The sequence below is a fragment of the Sardina pilchardus genome, chromosome 1, assembly GCF_963854185.1.
Source record: "Sardina pilchardus chromosome 1, fSarPil1.1, whole genome shotgun sequence".
Taxonomy (NCBI): Eukaryota; Metazoa; Chordata; class Actinopteri; order Clupeiformes; family Clupeidae; genus Sardina; species Sardina pilchardus.
The window spans coordinates 3,820,586-3,834,276 of record NC_084994.1 but is presented as its reverse complement, the minus strand read 5'-3'; the positions used below and the strand labels follow the sequence as shown (position 1 = coordinate 3,834,276).

At 41.4% G+C, this 13,691-nt stretch overlaps 1 protein-coding gene and 1 long non-coding RNA gene across 2 annotated transcripts in view; one reads left to right on the top strand and one right to left on the bottom strand.

Annotated features, from left to right (window-relative positions):
- LOC134076815 (uncharacterized) overlaps nucleotides 1-13,691 on the bottom strand; it is a 30,278-nt gene that overhangs the window by 5,833 nt on the left and 10,754 nt on the right. Inside the window, exons 3-11 of the mRNA XM_062532101.1 lie at nucleotides 7,700-7,862; nucleotides 6,202-6,391; nucleotides 5,465-5,584; nucleotides 4,625-5,014; nucleotides 3,926-3,990; nucleotides 3,566-3,744; nucleotides 1,934-2,049; nucleotides 1,679-1,743; nucleotides 1,011-1,153 (exon numbers count right to left, since the gene is read on the bottom strand). Coding sequence (XP_062388085.1) covers nucleotides 1,011-1,153; nucleotides 1,679-1,743; nucleotides 1,934-2,049; nucleotides 3,566-3,744; nucleotides 3,926-3,990; nucleotides 4,625-5,014; nucleotides 5,465-5,584; nucleotides 6,202-6,391; nucleotides 7,700-7,862 — 1,431 coding nt within the window. The remainder of the gene's footprint in view (nucleotides 1-1,010; nucleotides 1,154-1,678; nucleotides 1,744-1,933; nucleotides 2,050-3,565; nucleotides 3,745-3,925; nucleotides 3,991-4,624; nucleotides 5,015-5,464; nucleotides 5,585-6,201; nucleotides 6,392-7,699; nucleotides 7,863-13,691) is intronic.
- LOC134081142 (uncharacterized) lies at nucleotides 8,351-10,350 on the top strand. Its single transcript, XR_009939457.1, has 3 exons — nucleotides 8,351-8,432; nucleotides 9,437-9,602; nucleotides 9,822-10,350. It is a non-coding gene; the product is annotated as an uncharacterized LOC134081142 (long non-coding RNA).

Here is a 13,691-nt window from a genome sequence, read left to right as displayed (position 1 = left end):
TAGACGCTCATTTGAAATGTAATGTGTGATTTGCCTTTTGAAATAGTAGTACTTTGATGTTAAGTTGTATCATATTGAACAGGTGAGTTTTGTTGAATGAACAAATGATCTAAGTTGTATGTGTATTGTATCCAAGCAATTGAGAAAAGGGTTCGAGTTTTGAAAAATGTGCATTTTGATCATTGGTTGTGAGTTTTGTGTCTAGAGTTGTGAAAAATGACATCAAGGTTCTGAAAATAGTAGCAAAGTGATTGTAAAAAACTGTAAGCTAGCTCGAGTCAATGGTATCTGCTAGCCTAGCCTGTTTTACCCATTGCACAATACCCTCCAGGCAAATACATTTAGAACATCATATTATCGATGTAGATGTCTGTGTTGATAGAACAATGTTAGAAATAAAACTAGCCTTGCATGCATAGCAATTACCTATACTTTGTTCCCTGTAGTTGGTAGTAGGCAGAGGCCAAGACTGATATTGTGTGGTGTGTGTGTGTGTGTGTGTGTGTGTGTGTGTGCACGTGTGTGTGTGTGTGTGTGTGTGTGTGTGTGTGTGTGTGTGTGTGTGTGTGTGTGTGTGTGTGTGTGTGTGTGTGTGTGTGTGTGTGTGTGTGTGTGCGTGTGTGTATGTGTGTGCGTGTGTGTGCTAACCTGTGCCGTTGAGTGTGGTGATGGTGAAACTGAGGTTTGTGTAGACGTGTGTGTGTGTGTGTGTGTGTGTGTGTGTGTGTGTGTGTGTGTGTGTGTGTGCTAACCTGTGCCGTTGACTGTGATGATGGTGAAAGTGAGGTTTGTATAGACGTGTGTGTGTGTGTGTGTGTGTGTGTGTGTGTGTGTGTGTGCACGTGTGTGTGTGTGTGTGTGTGTGTGTGCTAACCTGTGCCGTTGAGTGTGGTGATGTTGAAACTGAGGTTTGTGTAGACGTGCGTGTGTGTGTGTATGTGTGTGTGTGTGCGCGTGCGTGTGTGCGTGTGTGTGTGTGTGTGTGTGTGTGTGTGTGTGTGTGTGCTAACCTGTGCCGTTGAGTGTGGTGATGGTGAAAGTGAGGTTTCCACTCTGGGCTGCACGGAGCATAGTGTTGTAGATGGCCGTACTGTTGGGAAGAGTCCCGTCGGCTGTGAAGGTCAAATCCGTCTCGTGGATGATGGAGCCATTGCTGACCAATCAAAGCAGCACATCATGCACGTCAACATATCACTGTCATATTACAGAGATCAGTCTACAAATACAGTCAGTTTACACTAGGGGGCGCTAATGTCATAGACTCCACACATTATCAGCATATCACTGTCACATTCCACACATTATCAGCAAAAGGGAAAAAAAAACACCATTAGTTAACACGCACACTAGAAGATATCAACTGCCATATAACATACCTACTAGATTACTGTACAGGCAACACACACACTAGAGGACATCAACTGCCATAACACACCTACTTGATTATTGTACAGGGCACAGTAATTAACACACACACTAGAGGACAGTCACACGATTTGGATAACAACCATGTTAGACTAACATGAAGTATATTTTTGGGTAATTTTGCCTTTATTTGTATCAGGACAGTGAGGGGCAAAAAAATGCATTTAATTGCAAGCTGAATGATCTGGCAGCTGTGTGAAGTCTTACAATAGCCTCATGAATCTTATAATACTGAAATGAGTTTGATAGTCACCTGAAGGATTTGGCATTGAGGCTGATGAAGAGAGGGCTGAAGTCTTCAATGAAGAAGGGCTCCAGCTGAAAAGGAGAAGCACACACATACATTAATATATTTATTGAATTTATTTAATATTTGGTCATTTAATATTCGGTATTTAGTAATACATTATCAAATCAAATTAGCTTGTTATTTGTCACATGCGTGTGTGTGTGTGTGTGTGCGTGTGTGCGTGTGTGCGTGTGTGTGTGTGTATGGAGTGTTGCTGACCTGTCCTTTGATGAGTGAAGCTCGGTCCTTAAACGTGGTGGAGCTGGAGTTGGACAAGGCTGTGTTGAATGTGTCACTGGTAGCAAACTGGACATTGGAAGCAGTCCTTGGAGCACCTGCAGGTACAGGGACAGCCATTAGTGAAGTCTCTACTCTGTGTGTGTGTGTGTGTGTGTGTGTGTGTGTGTGTGTGTGTGTGTGTGTGTGTGCGTGCGAATGGCCATTAGTGAAGTCTCTACAGGCAAGTCCCCATGGCAGCCATCTTAGCAACAACTTCAGGCAGCTATTTTGGGCAGCTAATTCAGAAGATGGCAGCCATCTTAGCAACAACTTCAGGCAGTTACTGTATTTTGGGCAGCTAATTCAGAAGATGGCAACCATCTTAGCAACAACTTCAGGCAGTTATTTTGGGCAGCTAATTCAGAAGATGGCAGCCATCTTAGCAACAACTTCAGGCAGTTATTTTGGGCAGCTAATTCAGAAGATGGCAGCCATCTTAGCAACAACTTCAGGCAGTTATTTTGGGCAGCTAATTCAGAAGATGGCAGCCATCTTAGCAACAACTTCAGGCAGTTATTTTGGGCAGCTAATTCAGAAGATGGCAGCCATCTTAGCAACAACTTCAGGCAGTTATTTTGGGCAGCTAATTCAGAAGATTATGTCAATCATGCCGTTTCCAGTTATGCAGTCTGTCTGAAAGCAGCTTAAAGGAATAGTTCGGAATTTTGGACATAGGACCTCATTTCCAACTTAGTCGGGGTGATATAGGTCGGTGAAGACCATTTTCAGTGAATTTCTGCGCTTCCTTAGGTTGCAGCGTTCATCTCGTGCTAACCTGGTGTCGAGATAACGCAAGTCAACGGTAACATCCAGCCTGCCACTGAAAACACTCCACAGAACACCCGAAACAAATAAATTATAACGTCAGACTATCAATGCACATGCATGTGTTGATAGAACAATGTTAGAAATAAAATGAACCTTGCATCGCATTGCAATACCCTACTTTGTTCCCTGTATGGCAGTGGCGGATTGATATTGAGAAACTAGTCCCTCAAAATGTAATAAATCATTGAGTTGCAAGGTTAGTTTTATTTCAAAAATGATTCTATCTACACGGACATGTATATCGATAGTCTGATGTTTTAATTGACTTGTCTCGGGTGTGCGGTGGAGTGAGTAAGACTGTTGTTGATGTCAGACTGATGTTACCGTAGAAATGCGTTAGCTCAGAGCCAGCGTTAGCAAAGGGGGACACTGCAACTGAAGGAAGGGGGTAAACGCGATAAAAACGGTCTCCACCGACCTATATCACCTCGCTAAAGTTGGAAATGAGGTCCTATGTCCAAAATTCCGAACTATTCCTTTAAAGAGGAACTATGCAGGAATGGCGATTTCATCTCTGGTTTCGGTTTTGTTTTTCGTTTTCGCTCGTTTTATGCTTGCATTTTCTCTGCAGAGCTTCCCCGACAGCTTTAGCGTGTATATTTATACATGTATAGGCTATATTTAAATATATAAATTGCAAGCGTGGTTCTTCGTCTCAGACTTCCAGATGTAAACAAGGAGCGATCGTCTCCTGCAGAAAGTTGCATAGGGTCTCTTTAAGTGTGTGTGTGTGTGAGTACTCACTGGTGACCTTGATGGAGTCCACATCGACGGGCAGTGTGTAATTGGAGGCGGGGTCACTCACAGCCTCCTTCAGGGTGTTCACGATGTCCGCACTCTCCGGTACCGACTCAGTGGAATTCTCATTAAAGACCAGCTCAACGTCTGTCTCCACATCATCCACACGGTTACGAGAACTCTGCCTGCGACACACACACAAACACACCCACACACAATGCACTTAATTTTGTTCCGTAAATTTACACAATCCAGGAAAGCCAGATCATACCACCAACATATATCTCACCAGACACACACACACACAAATATATACACACACATATGCACACACACACACACACACACCTAAACCAGAGTGCATACCTGAAGGCTACCACAATGGTCCTCACAAAGAGGGTTCCATACTGTGTCCGGTAGATGGCGTCACACTAAAAAGAGTCACAGGAAAATTGTTCAGTTCTATAAGCAGCAACTTGTACCAGCCTTTGACAGTCACATTTTCACCAGTCTTATGCATTCTGTGAAATTTCTTGTCAGGATCTTAACCAATTCATCTGAAAAAGCTTGTTTCCATTGAATGTCATTCCACACTTTGCTACCGACTCACCAAAGCAGCCTGCTGTTGGAATTCTAATCCGGATGAACGTACAGTACTTCCGCTCAATTTCTTTTCCCTACAGTACTCTATCATTTACTCCGGCAACAGCACCTCCGACCAACCAGCGAACAGAGGGCGTTCCTGAGAGTGATTACATTAAGTTGCAAACCTATCGTTATCGTTGTGTCCCCTGTGGTTAACAGACGTCATTACCAAAGCCCAATAATTTCACTTTAGACAAGCGTCCACCAACCAGGAAATACAAAAGTATTGGAACACATGCTAAAGTTGACTATATAAAATCTTTTGGAAATTGATCTTCATGCCTTAAACAAAAAGAAAAATGAGGACATATCCAACCTTTAAGGACACCTACTGTATATTCTTTGTGAATGAATAATGTATCGTAAATAAATAAATGTTTCCTTAAGATACCAATCAGGATCAATCAGCTTCCGACTCACCACAGCAACTACCTGAGCAGCCTGCTGTTGGAATTCTTGGCTCTGTGGGTTGCTTAGCTCCTCGGTGTAAACGATGGTGAGGACAACCTGCAGCACTACAGTCGGGGCAGGACGAGCGGGCTGGGTTGTAGTTGTTGTCGTGGTGGTGGTAGCAGTTGTTGTAGTGGTTGTCGTGGGAAAACAAGAGAAGCTGTTGTCAGCATCAACCCCACTGGAGGTGAACTGGACGAAGCCTGGAGGGTCACTGCTGATGTGGGAGTTGATCCAGCTCTCATAACGGGACACCCTGGTGAAGACTGCAGGCTCATCACATATGATTCCAAAGCTAACGACACCAGACTGGACCCACACAGAGTCTTGTTTGGTCACCATCGGTCCCCCAGAGTCTCCCTAGAATTGATTAATTGACGGTTTCACATAATTAGGAATATTATATTTAATGTATGCGGAACCCCCTAAATACCCCATATTTTCCTTTAAAGGAACTGTATGTCAGAAATGTATTTCATCATAATGGTCCTGATATGTCACTAGACATTAAGAAATCAGGTCCATTTCAAATACTTATATCACTGACAGCAATAGTCCAGCCAGGATATTGTCATTTTAAAAGTGAAGTTGCAGCCCACAACTGATGTTGACAAAGTCAGTAATGTTTTGGCATCTGGGTTGCCAGCTCTTCTCTAATTACCACAGCTGCAGCTATAAACATGTTGGAGAAAAAAAAATTCAAAGGTTTTGACAATGATTGCAGTACCAGTTTGGGGAACAATCTTACATGCGGTTCCTGTAATGTCTGAATTATTACAAACATGGTGATGCTTGTTAACACGCTCTTACTTTACAGGGGCCTTTCCCACCAGCTCGTAGACCAGCACAGATCATGTTATCTGTGATACTGATTCGGACTCCATAGAAACAGTCACACTGTCTTTTCCCCAGCACAGGAACTTCCACTTCCTGTAGAGTCCAAGGAGATGGAAGGGGTACTAGGAGTGTAAAAAAAGTTAAGCAATTAATATTGCTAGTTACTCTATAATCATGATATATTTTTCCAAATGTCCATGCAGATGAAAGGCATCATGGGAATGTATGTAAGCAGTTAATGTAATATGCTCTATGGTTCAACATCAGGGCTGTAGCATAGTGCATAGTGGCAGTTAATATAATACGCTCTATGGTCCAATGTCAGGGCTGTACCGTGCGAAATATGAAGTTCCAGGAGATAAAATTGACTCTGCGAGCGACCTATACACAACACTAAAGACTGGGGGAGGGAATACTGTATGTCCTCACTGTAAACCAGAGTATTGCCAATTCCAAACATTACGGTCCAGTTCTGAATTTAAACTTTAAGCAATTCAAGCTAAGTTACTAAATATTCCAGAATGAAAGTCACTATATTTCACATCGATATGGTGTAATGTTAATGTATATTACAGTATACGTTATATTCATGGTTGTTCAGTCCAAAACCATTATGGCTTTTAGTTCACCTTTAAAACCTATGTTTCCAAAGCCAGTAATCCAGCTATCGTGCCATTGTTAAATTCACTCCCACTGGCAGCCAGACACACAGGACTGATGTAGTCGGTGAAGGTGACTGGGGCACTGAGTTGAAGCAGAGCGATGTCGTTGTCTAAAGTGGCGCTGTCGTAACTGGGATGGCTGATGATCCTGCTCACACTGCGGGTCACGCTGTTGGTGTTGCTGCCTTCCAGATCCTCAAGACCCAGGACAACCGTCAGGCCAGTGACAGAGCTGAGACTATGACAACAAGAATATTGCTGAGGTAAGGGCTGAAACCATGACAACCGATAGCCTATTGAGCTCAACAAGACAAGATTCCGCGAAATCGGTGCCTTTTCGACTTTATTTTTATTTTAAATAAAGTTGTTCCAAACAATTTTTTTTCAATACCCATTCATTTAAGACATCTTCATAGTACAAAAAATGATGTGGGGTCAACTCAAGCTATACCATTTACCATTTTATGACTGTTTATTTATTTCATGTTTTCATAATTCCTTCAGTCCTGTTACCACTGTAACAACACTTCCAATTACAATTATGCAACAATTTATACATATCTAAGTAGTATTTTGGTCCCTCTTCTCATTGAGATTATGTCATATTTAGAATTTTCTAGAATGATCTGTTTTAGATCATAATTGGCATTAGTAACAGGACTGAGGGTAACAGGACTGAGGATTTCATGTTAATCTGCTCATTGTTGGCTAGCTAATTATTAGCAATAGTAACAGGACTGAGGGTAACAGGACTGAGGATTTCATGCTAATCTGCTCATTGTCAAGGTTAGAAATGCACATGGCATGTCATCTGAAAGGTTATTACCTCTAGATATTGGTAATATCAGGATTAATAAATAATTGTTTATATTTATACCTTAAATAATGGTAACAGGACTGATGTTGTATGCTGACCCCGCTCTGCCTCTGCTGATAAAACATGAAAAATGGGACATTTAATAAGAGAGAAACTTTCCCTTTTTTTAACTGTGGAATCCACTTCCCCTGAAATTATGTCACTTCCTTGAAATTATGTCACTTCTGGTTTGTACTATTATTTTATAGGGGGTTTTTGGTGATAGTAACAGGACTGAAATGAAATGACGGACAATGAATTCACAATGATAAATGACTAATATTTCTAAGAAATTATATATATTTATGTCAAAACTATTACTTAACAATGAGATTACACTTGAAACAATATAAAACTGTGAAAATTGTATCTTTGTGCCCACATCTTATAAATGAGAAGTTATGTTGAAAAATAACAACCATAGTGTCGGACAGGCCAAAATCCCTACCTTTAGCATATAAAATGTCATTTTAATCATTTTAAATAGTAATTTATTGGATTTTACTTGATCTTATATTGATGATGGGATCTGCAGCAACATTAAGAGTTTTTACATTTCACATTTATTCATTATTAAAGCAATTTTATAACTGATTTTCAGTTAAGGACGCTAAAAGGCACCGATTTCGCGGAATCACCCACTGAAAGACTGCTGTTAGACATGACAACAAAGCCAATTGAGGTTCTTACCTCCTAAAGCAATGAGCTGCCGTTAAGACCCACTCATTGTTGATGAGAGAACCTCCACAGAAGTGGCTGCCTGAACGCTGAAGACTGGCCTGCCAGGGCCAATTACCTGGACCAGCGTCCTGGCCTCCAACAATCCTGGTGTTGAGTGGAGGTCTACCACACACTGGGAAAAAAAGGTTACAGATTTTCATGAAAGTTACTAAATCCCTAAAGTCTGCATTCACACAAAACAATCAGGACGCGGTGCTCTTTGCTCTCATCATGGAGCTTTTCATCTCTCCTAGTGCTCAGATGACTTGGCCAAGCTCTTCACTACAGATAATGTATGTTAGCCTTATTGATAGCACTTAGTTAATTCGGTGTCTTTGCTAGTGCTAACATACGTTTTCCCCTTTGCTATTGTTCATGTATGCTAGAGTCTTCGCTAATACCAAGTGGTCTTAAGGCACGTTTAGACTTGCTGTAGACAACGCGTTCGTGTACGCATCATGGCTGCCTCGCGTATTTTGCGAGGAGGGTCGGTCTGCGGCATGGGCGTTACATTATGTGGCAAGAAACTCCCCAATTAGGCGTTCCTGTCGTGAATAGTCAACCAATCAGAAGGAGCTTTGCACTACATTCTGGGAAATGCTTAATTTCCGGAGTTTGTCAGTTTGTAAAAGTCCTCTGAAGTCCTCGTCGAAGCCACGCAGAAGCTACGATAGCAGAGAAACTGAAGCTAAACCGATGAAACGTAAGTAACTTCTATATCTATAACTATGTCTTATACTACCATTTAAGCAATTCCAGCGTTATATTAGAATATGGGTAGCAAGGCGAAAGTAAGCAGAACGGAGGAACAGATTGTTTGCTTGTGATGTTGCTTGTTTGTTTGTATGAAAATATGTAGGCCTACTTAAAATGGTACGTGATAAAATTAGTCATCGTGTTTATGTGGTAACGTTAAAAGCATGCCAGCAACGCACATTGTTTTCAACTAAACCCATATAAAGTGAAGACGTAACGAACGTAGGCCTAACTAAATTCGGTACTTTGGGGTTAACAGTAACTATTTTCTGAGGCTGTTGAGTGGTGAACAGGTGACCTGTTGATTTGGTGCGTTTTATACGGCCTCAAAAATGGTTACAGTTAACACCAAATTACCCTAAATTCTGATTAGATTGACTGTAGTGGAGCTGAATCGAGCTGAATTTGTTTTGGCTATGCCGAAGATCCTTGCAATGATGTGATACATTTGCTACATGAGTGATGCCATGATTAAAAATCAAAAGGTTCATTTGTTATGTTCCTATTGACATAAAGAATTATTGAGGGTTGTCATGTAAAAGAAAGACATCTAGGAGTTCTACAGGAGTTCTACAACGTTTGACCAGTACAATTACTAATACTGTATTCATGGGTTTCATCAGGTCCCTTTACACTGTTACATATACAATCAAGCACCTTGATTATAAATGCAGACTGCATGGTGCTTGATTAATACACCTGTGGAAATGGACTTGAATTCATGGGTTTCATCAGGTCCCTTTGCACAGGTGTATTAATCAAGCACCATGCAGTCTGCATTGATAATCAAAGTGCTTGATTGTATACACCTGTGGAAAGGGACCTGATAATCCATGAATAGTCAGTTTGACTTTAGAGGCCTGTTAGTTGATCACTACTAGAATCTTAGCAGAAGTTGGATAATGTTCTCTAATAAGTTAATGTTCTCCATATGTCTTCCTATCACTGCAGTTACATTCTTCCATACTGTCTAGCGGTCAGAAGCCGCAATTACGAAGTTGTTCAGACCCAGGATGCACGCTGCTCCACTGCCCTTTCTGCCCAGAGTACAAGGGTGACTATGCCAGGGTGGAAACGCACATGCAGAGCCATTTGAAAACGGTGGTACATTATGGAGGTATGTTTGAGATTGATAGTTAAGCCCTTAGCCCTGTATCATGGTCTTCTATGAAACTGTATGCATTGGTTCTGAAATTACAAAAGGTTCTGAAAGTAATGTTATTAGTAATGAAGTGAAGTTGCCATTCAATTGTTTCATGTAACGTTAGGAGGCTATTTGATCTATTTGATCTTTGATCTTATCTATTTCTTATTTAATTATTCTTTTGTTGTTCAGAATATGTGATCTACAAATGCAATTTGGGCTGCAGAAAGGGCAGTCACCACCACTGCGGTTGTGGCCTCACCTTTCCCAGGAAGAGTAGCTTTGAAATCTACAGGATTGCACATTTGTTCTCTGCCAACAAAAGTTGGAAAAATGCATGCTTGGTGCTTAAACACAGGCTATGGGAGGTACTTGGTACAAGATGTACAATTTCCAAAGTAGCTCCCATGGCACACGCACACACCAACACACAGACGCACACGCACGCACGCACGCACGCACACACCAACACACACACAGGCCAAGATTTTGTTTTACTTTTATTTATTTTATCTTGCATGGCCTGCAGAAGTTTCTCTTCTGTGTTTGTTCTACAACAAAGTATTGGCCGAAATCTACAGGATTGCGCATTTGCACATTTGTTCTCTAACAAAAGTTGGGAAAATGCATGCTTGGTGCTTAAACTGTTATGAAACATGAAAAAAAGTTGATCTCTTCTGGGTTTGTCCCATAATAAAGTTTAGGCTACTTTGCAAATAAATGGTTGTTGTGTCTTTATTGAACAATCCATATTGAGTATGAACTTGAGCTATGCTGTCTGATTACATAATGCTCCATATACCTACACATTTGCTCAATGACCAGGATATTAATCAATATTTTTAATTTGTTGGGATACACAGCCTGGGAATAGTGAAAGACATTTGACTGTAGTCAGCCTATGGACTACTTCATCGGAGAGGGTGCTGCAGGGATGGAGGATCAATGGGGAGGGGGGAATGATGTGTTAGGTTTGTGTATTTTTGAGCTAAATCCTTGTAAATGCAAAGCAATATTATGTGACTGTAATGCTTTGCCAGCTGATCTGTGACTCACAAAGGAGTGAAGGGAAAACACTACTGCAGCATTTTTGTGTCCAAAATATTGTATTGTACAGTAGGCCTATCCTACAATCCACTGTCTTGTACAGAAACACCACACAGGCTGAGAGAAGGGCTCTACAACATGTTATAAAGTCTGCAGAGAGGATCATAAGAACAGAACTTCCCTCTATGGAAAACATGTATGCACAACGCTGCCAGAAGAGAGCAGAGAGAATCAAAGACTCCTTTCACCCAGCTCACTCTCTGTTCAGACACAAACACTGCACATACAACTTGTGACAAACCTGTAAACATGTGGAATATGGGAAAAGTGCAATACTACAAAGGGGAATAAGGGCAATATGCAATATCTTCTACTGTACTGTATATGGGACTACATGCAAGGCTAACAAGGGGAAAATGTGCAATACTTTGTCAGTGTAATGTGGAGATTATGTGCAATACTAGGGACAATGTGCAATATCTTGTGCAATACTATTAATGGGACAATGTGCAATATGAATCAGGTGCAATACTATTAGTGGGACAACTGTGCAGCAACAATATGACTGAGTAATATTCTAACAGTGGAATGTGGGGATCATGTGCAATATCAATATTATTATGGGAAAATGTTTATATCGTGTGCAATATGGAAATCCGGTGCAATATCAATGGGACAACTGTGCAATATATCTAAACTGCAATATGAGAAGTATGCACTTGTATCCACATGGGACAGGGTGCAATATCTTGGATGTGTGACACTTGCGTATTCAGTAGCATGGTGCTTATGCAGCGGTAACTTTATGAATATCGTTTTTTTCGTATCCAAATAATTGCATTAACTGTAGGCGTTGATGTGCAGTAATTCTGTATTATATTATAGGAAATACTGTCGTGATACTGCAGTACAATACATTTTTTTCGTAACGGATAATCTATTTAACAAGTAGGCCTACAATGCACTGCACAACCATTTTCAACTTCTTCTGCTGGATTGCGTTTAAACTTTACTAAGTTTGGTTCAATGCTAATGGAAAGCGGGCTGTGCCCTTACTTTGACATACATGTTAGACCGGATGTTAATAGTTCCTTGAAGAAGGAGAAGAAGAAAAGGGGGGTGTTTCCGACTTAGACAGAAACGCCTATTTATGATTCCGCAGACCGACGATATTCTATTTTGCGGTCGTTTGGTATGGAAAGCCAAAGCTGCCAGAAAACGGGGATATTTCCCCACGTTAGCTCAAGTATATCCGTGAAATACGCCCGAATTCTCAGTCTTTACGCCGCTTTTATCGCCGCTCTAAGAGGCACCGCCGTTAAAAGCGCCGTAATGCGCCGAAAATGCGCCGTTTTTAACGCCGTAGTGATGTTCTAAAGACCCGCGCGTATTTTACGCGCGTCGTGCGCATCATAAACACCGCGCGTAAAATACGGGCGATTTTAATTATGATAATGATATCCATCCTTCTTTTCTGGCAGCCAATGATTTTGAAGTGTTTGCGCCCAATGGCTGATCAAGACAGGTAGACCAAAACAGTTCAGTACAGATCACCAATGTGGCAAAGATGGCTCTAATTTAACTGCATTTGGCTGATATTTTAGGGGGAGAGAGGACAAGCACCCAGAAATGAACCTCATTGTTATTTTGAATCCCTATTTCATGCTTCGTTCATCTAAATACTTGGATTTTTTTTTTTTTTTTTTTTACGTTTTTAATTTCCCTTACGGTCTTATAACAGTTGGTCTCTTTTGTACCTGTGGATCAGATAGTGTAGTGGTTAGAGATCACGCCTAGTATACAGTGTTGCCTTTTGTGAAATGCAGGTTCGAATCCAGCGAAAGTTAACGACTTTTCTTCTCTTTCCCACATCCACCACGTTGCTACGTTGGTGTGCATTTGTTTGGATAGAAAGCAACTGACTTTGTCTTAACAAACAGAAGTTCGGTTTAGCTATTCATGGCGGAAGTCCTTTTGAACAAGGCATCAATAAAGTAGGCTATAGCCTATTCTATTATTTTCTATTCACACACGCACGCTGGCGAATTCGAACATTCTGAAACGCGCACATACGATGAAACATTGCACATTCTTCCACGAGTTAACAGCCAGCCTACAGCCTAGTAGGCCTATGCAGGGGACAGATAGATGGGGTGGGGGTGGGGAGGCAGTTAATTGTCCTCAATGATGCCTCGGTGATGTCTGTAGCCTAGCCCTATCTACCGCTCTGGCCTAGCCTAGACGAGTGTATGGGGGAGGGGGGATGATCGGTTTCAAATAGGCTGCAATGGATAGTGTTATGTATAGACCCCGAAGCCATTTGCTTTGAGAACGGCTGGCTGATGAAGTTGTTGGCTGGCTAGCTGGCTCAGCCAAAACCTTAATGCAGCTGCCACAGTTTTCATGACACACAATGTTATTGTATTGTTTTGGACAACGTTCTGCACGTCTCACTTCAATGTAGACTGCATGCGTTCATTGCGTTGTGAACAGCGCAGCAATCTCTGGAAAGGAAACGGTGGAAGTCGCAGCAGTAGCCTAATAGCCTATCACCTGTAAATCCATCTGTTCCAGAATATTTGGTTCATATCATCAATCTTTGGTTTTGGTGTTTGTGCAACCGGGCCCTGACGATTTAACAAAAGTCTGAGTAGCCCTACGTAGGAATTAGGAAAGTATGTACTGTAAGGTGAGATCAAAATCAGGCTACGTTGTTTGCTTCTTTCCCCCATGTCATTTTGTCGTCAACTCACTGTTAGTCCTGTGTATCGTAGCAACGAGCACAATACTAATGTGGTGTGTCCAGTGGGAAAATCTCATGCAGGCCTAGTTTCTAAGCCATCGTTTATTTTTTCGCGTGTCACTATGATATAATTATTTTTAGATGCAAAAAGTCTAACTGGCTTAGTCAAAGTTTGTCAGATGGCGGCTCAGAAAATGATTGGCTGGCGAAAATATTTTTCGTTAATGGTAGGCCTAAACAGTATTGTGATTCATCCGTTTATTTCAGATAGG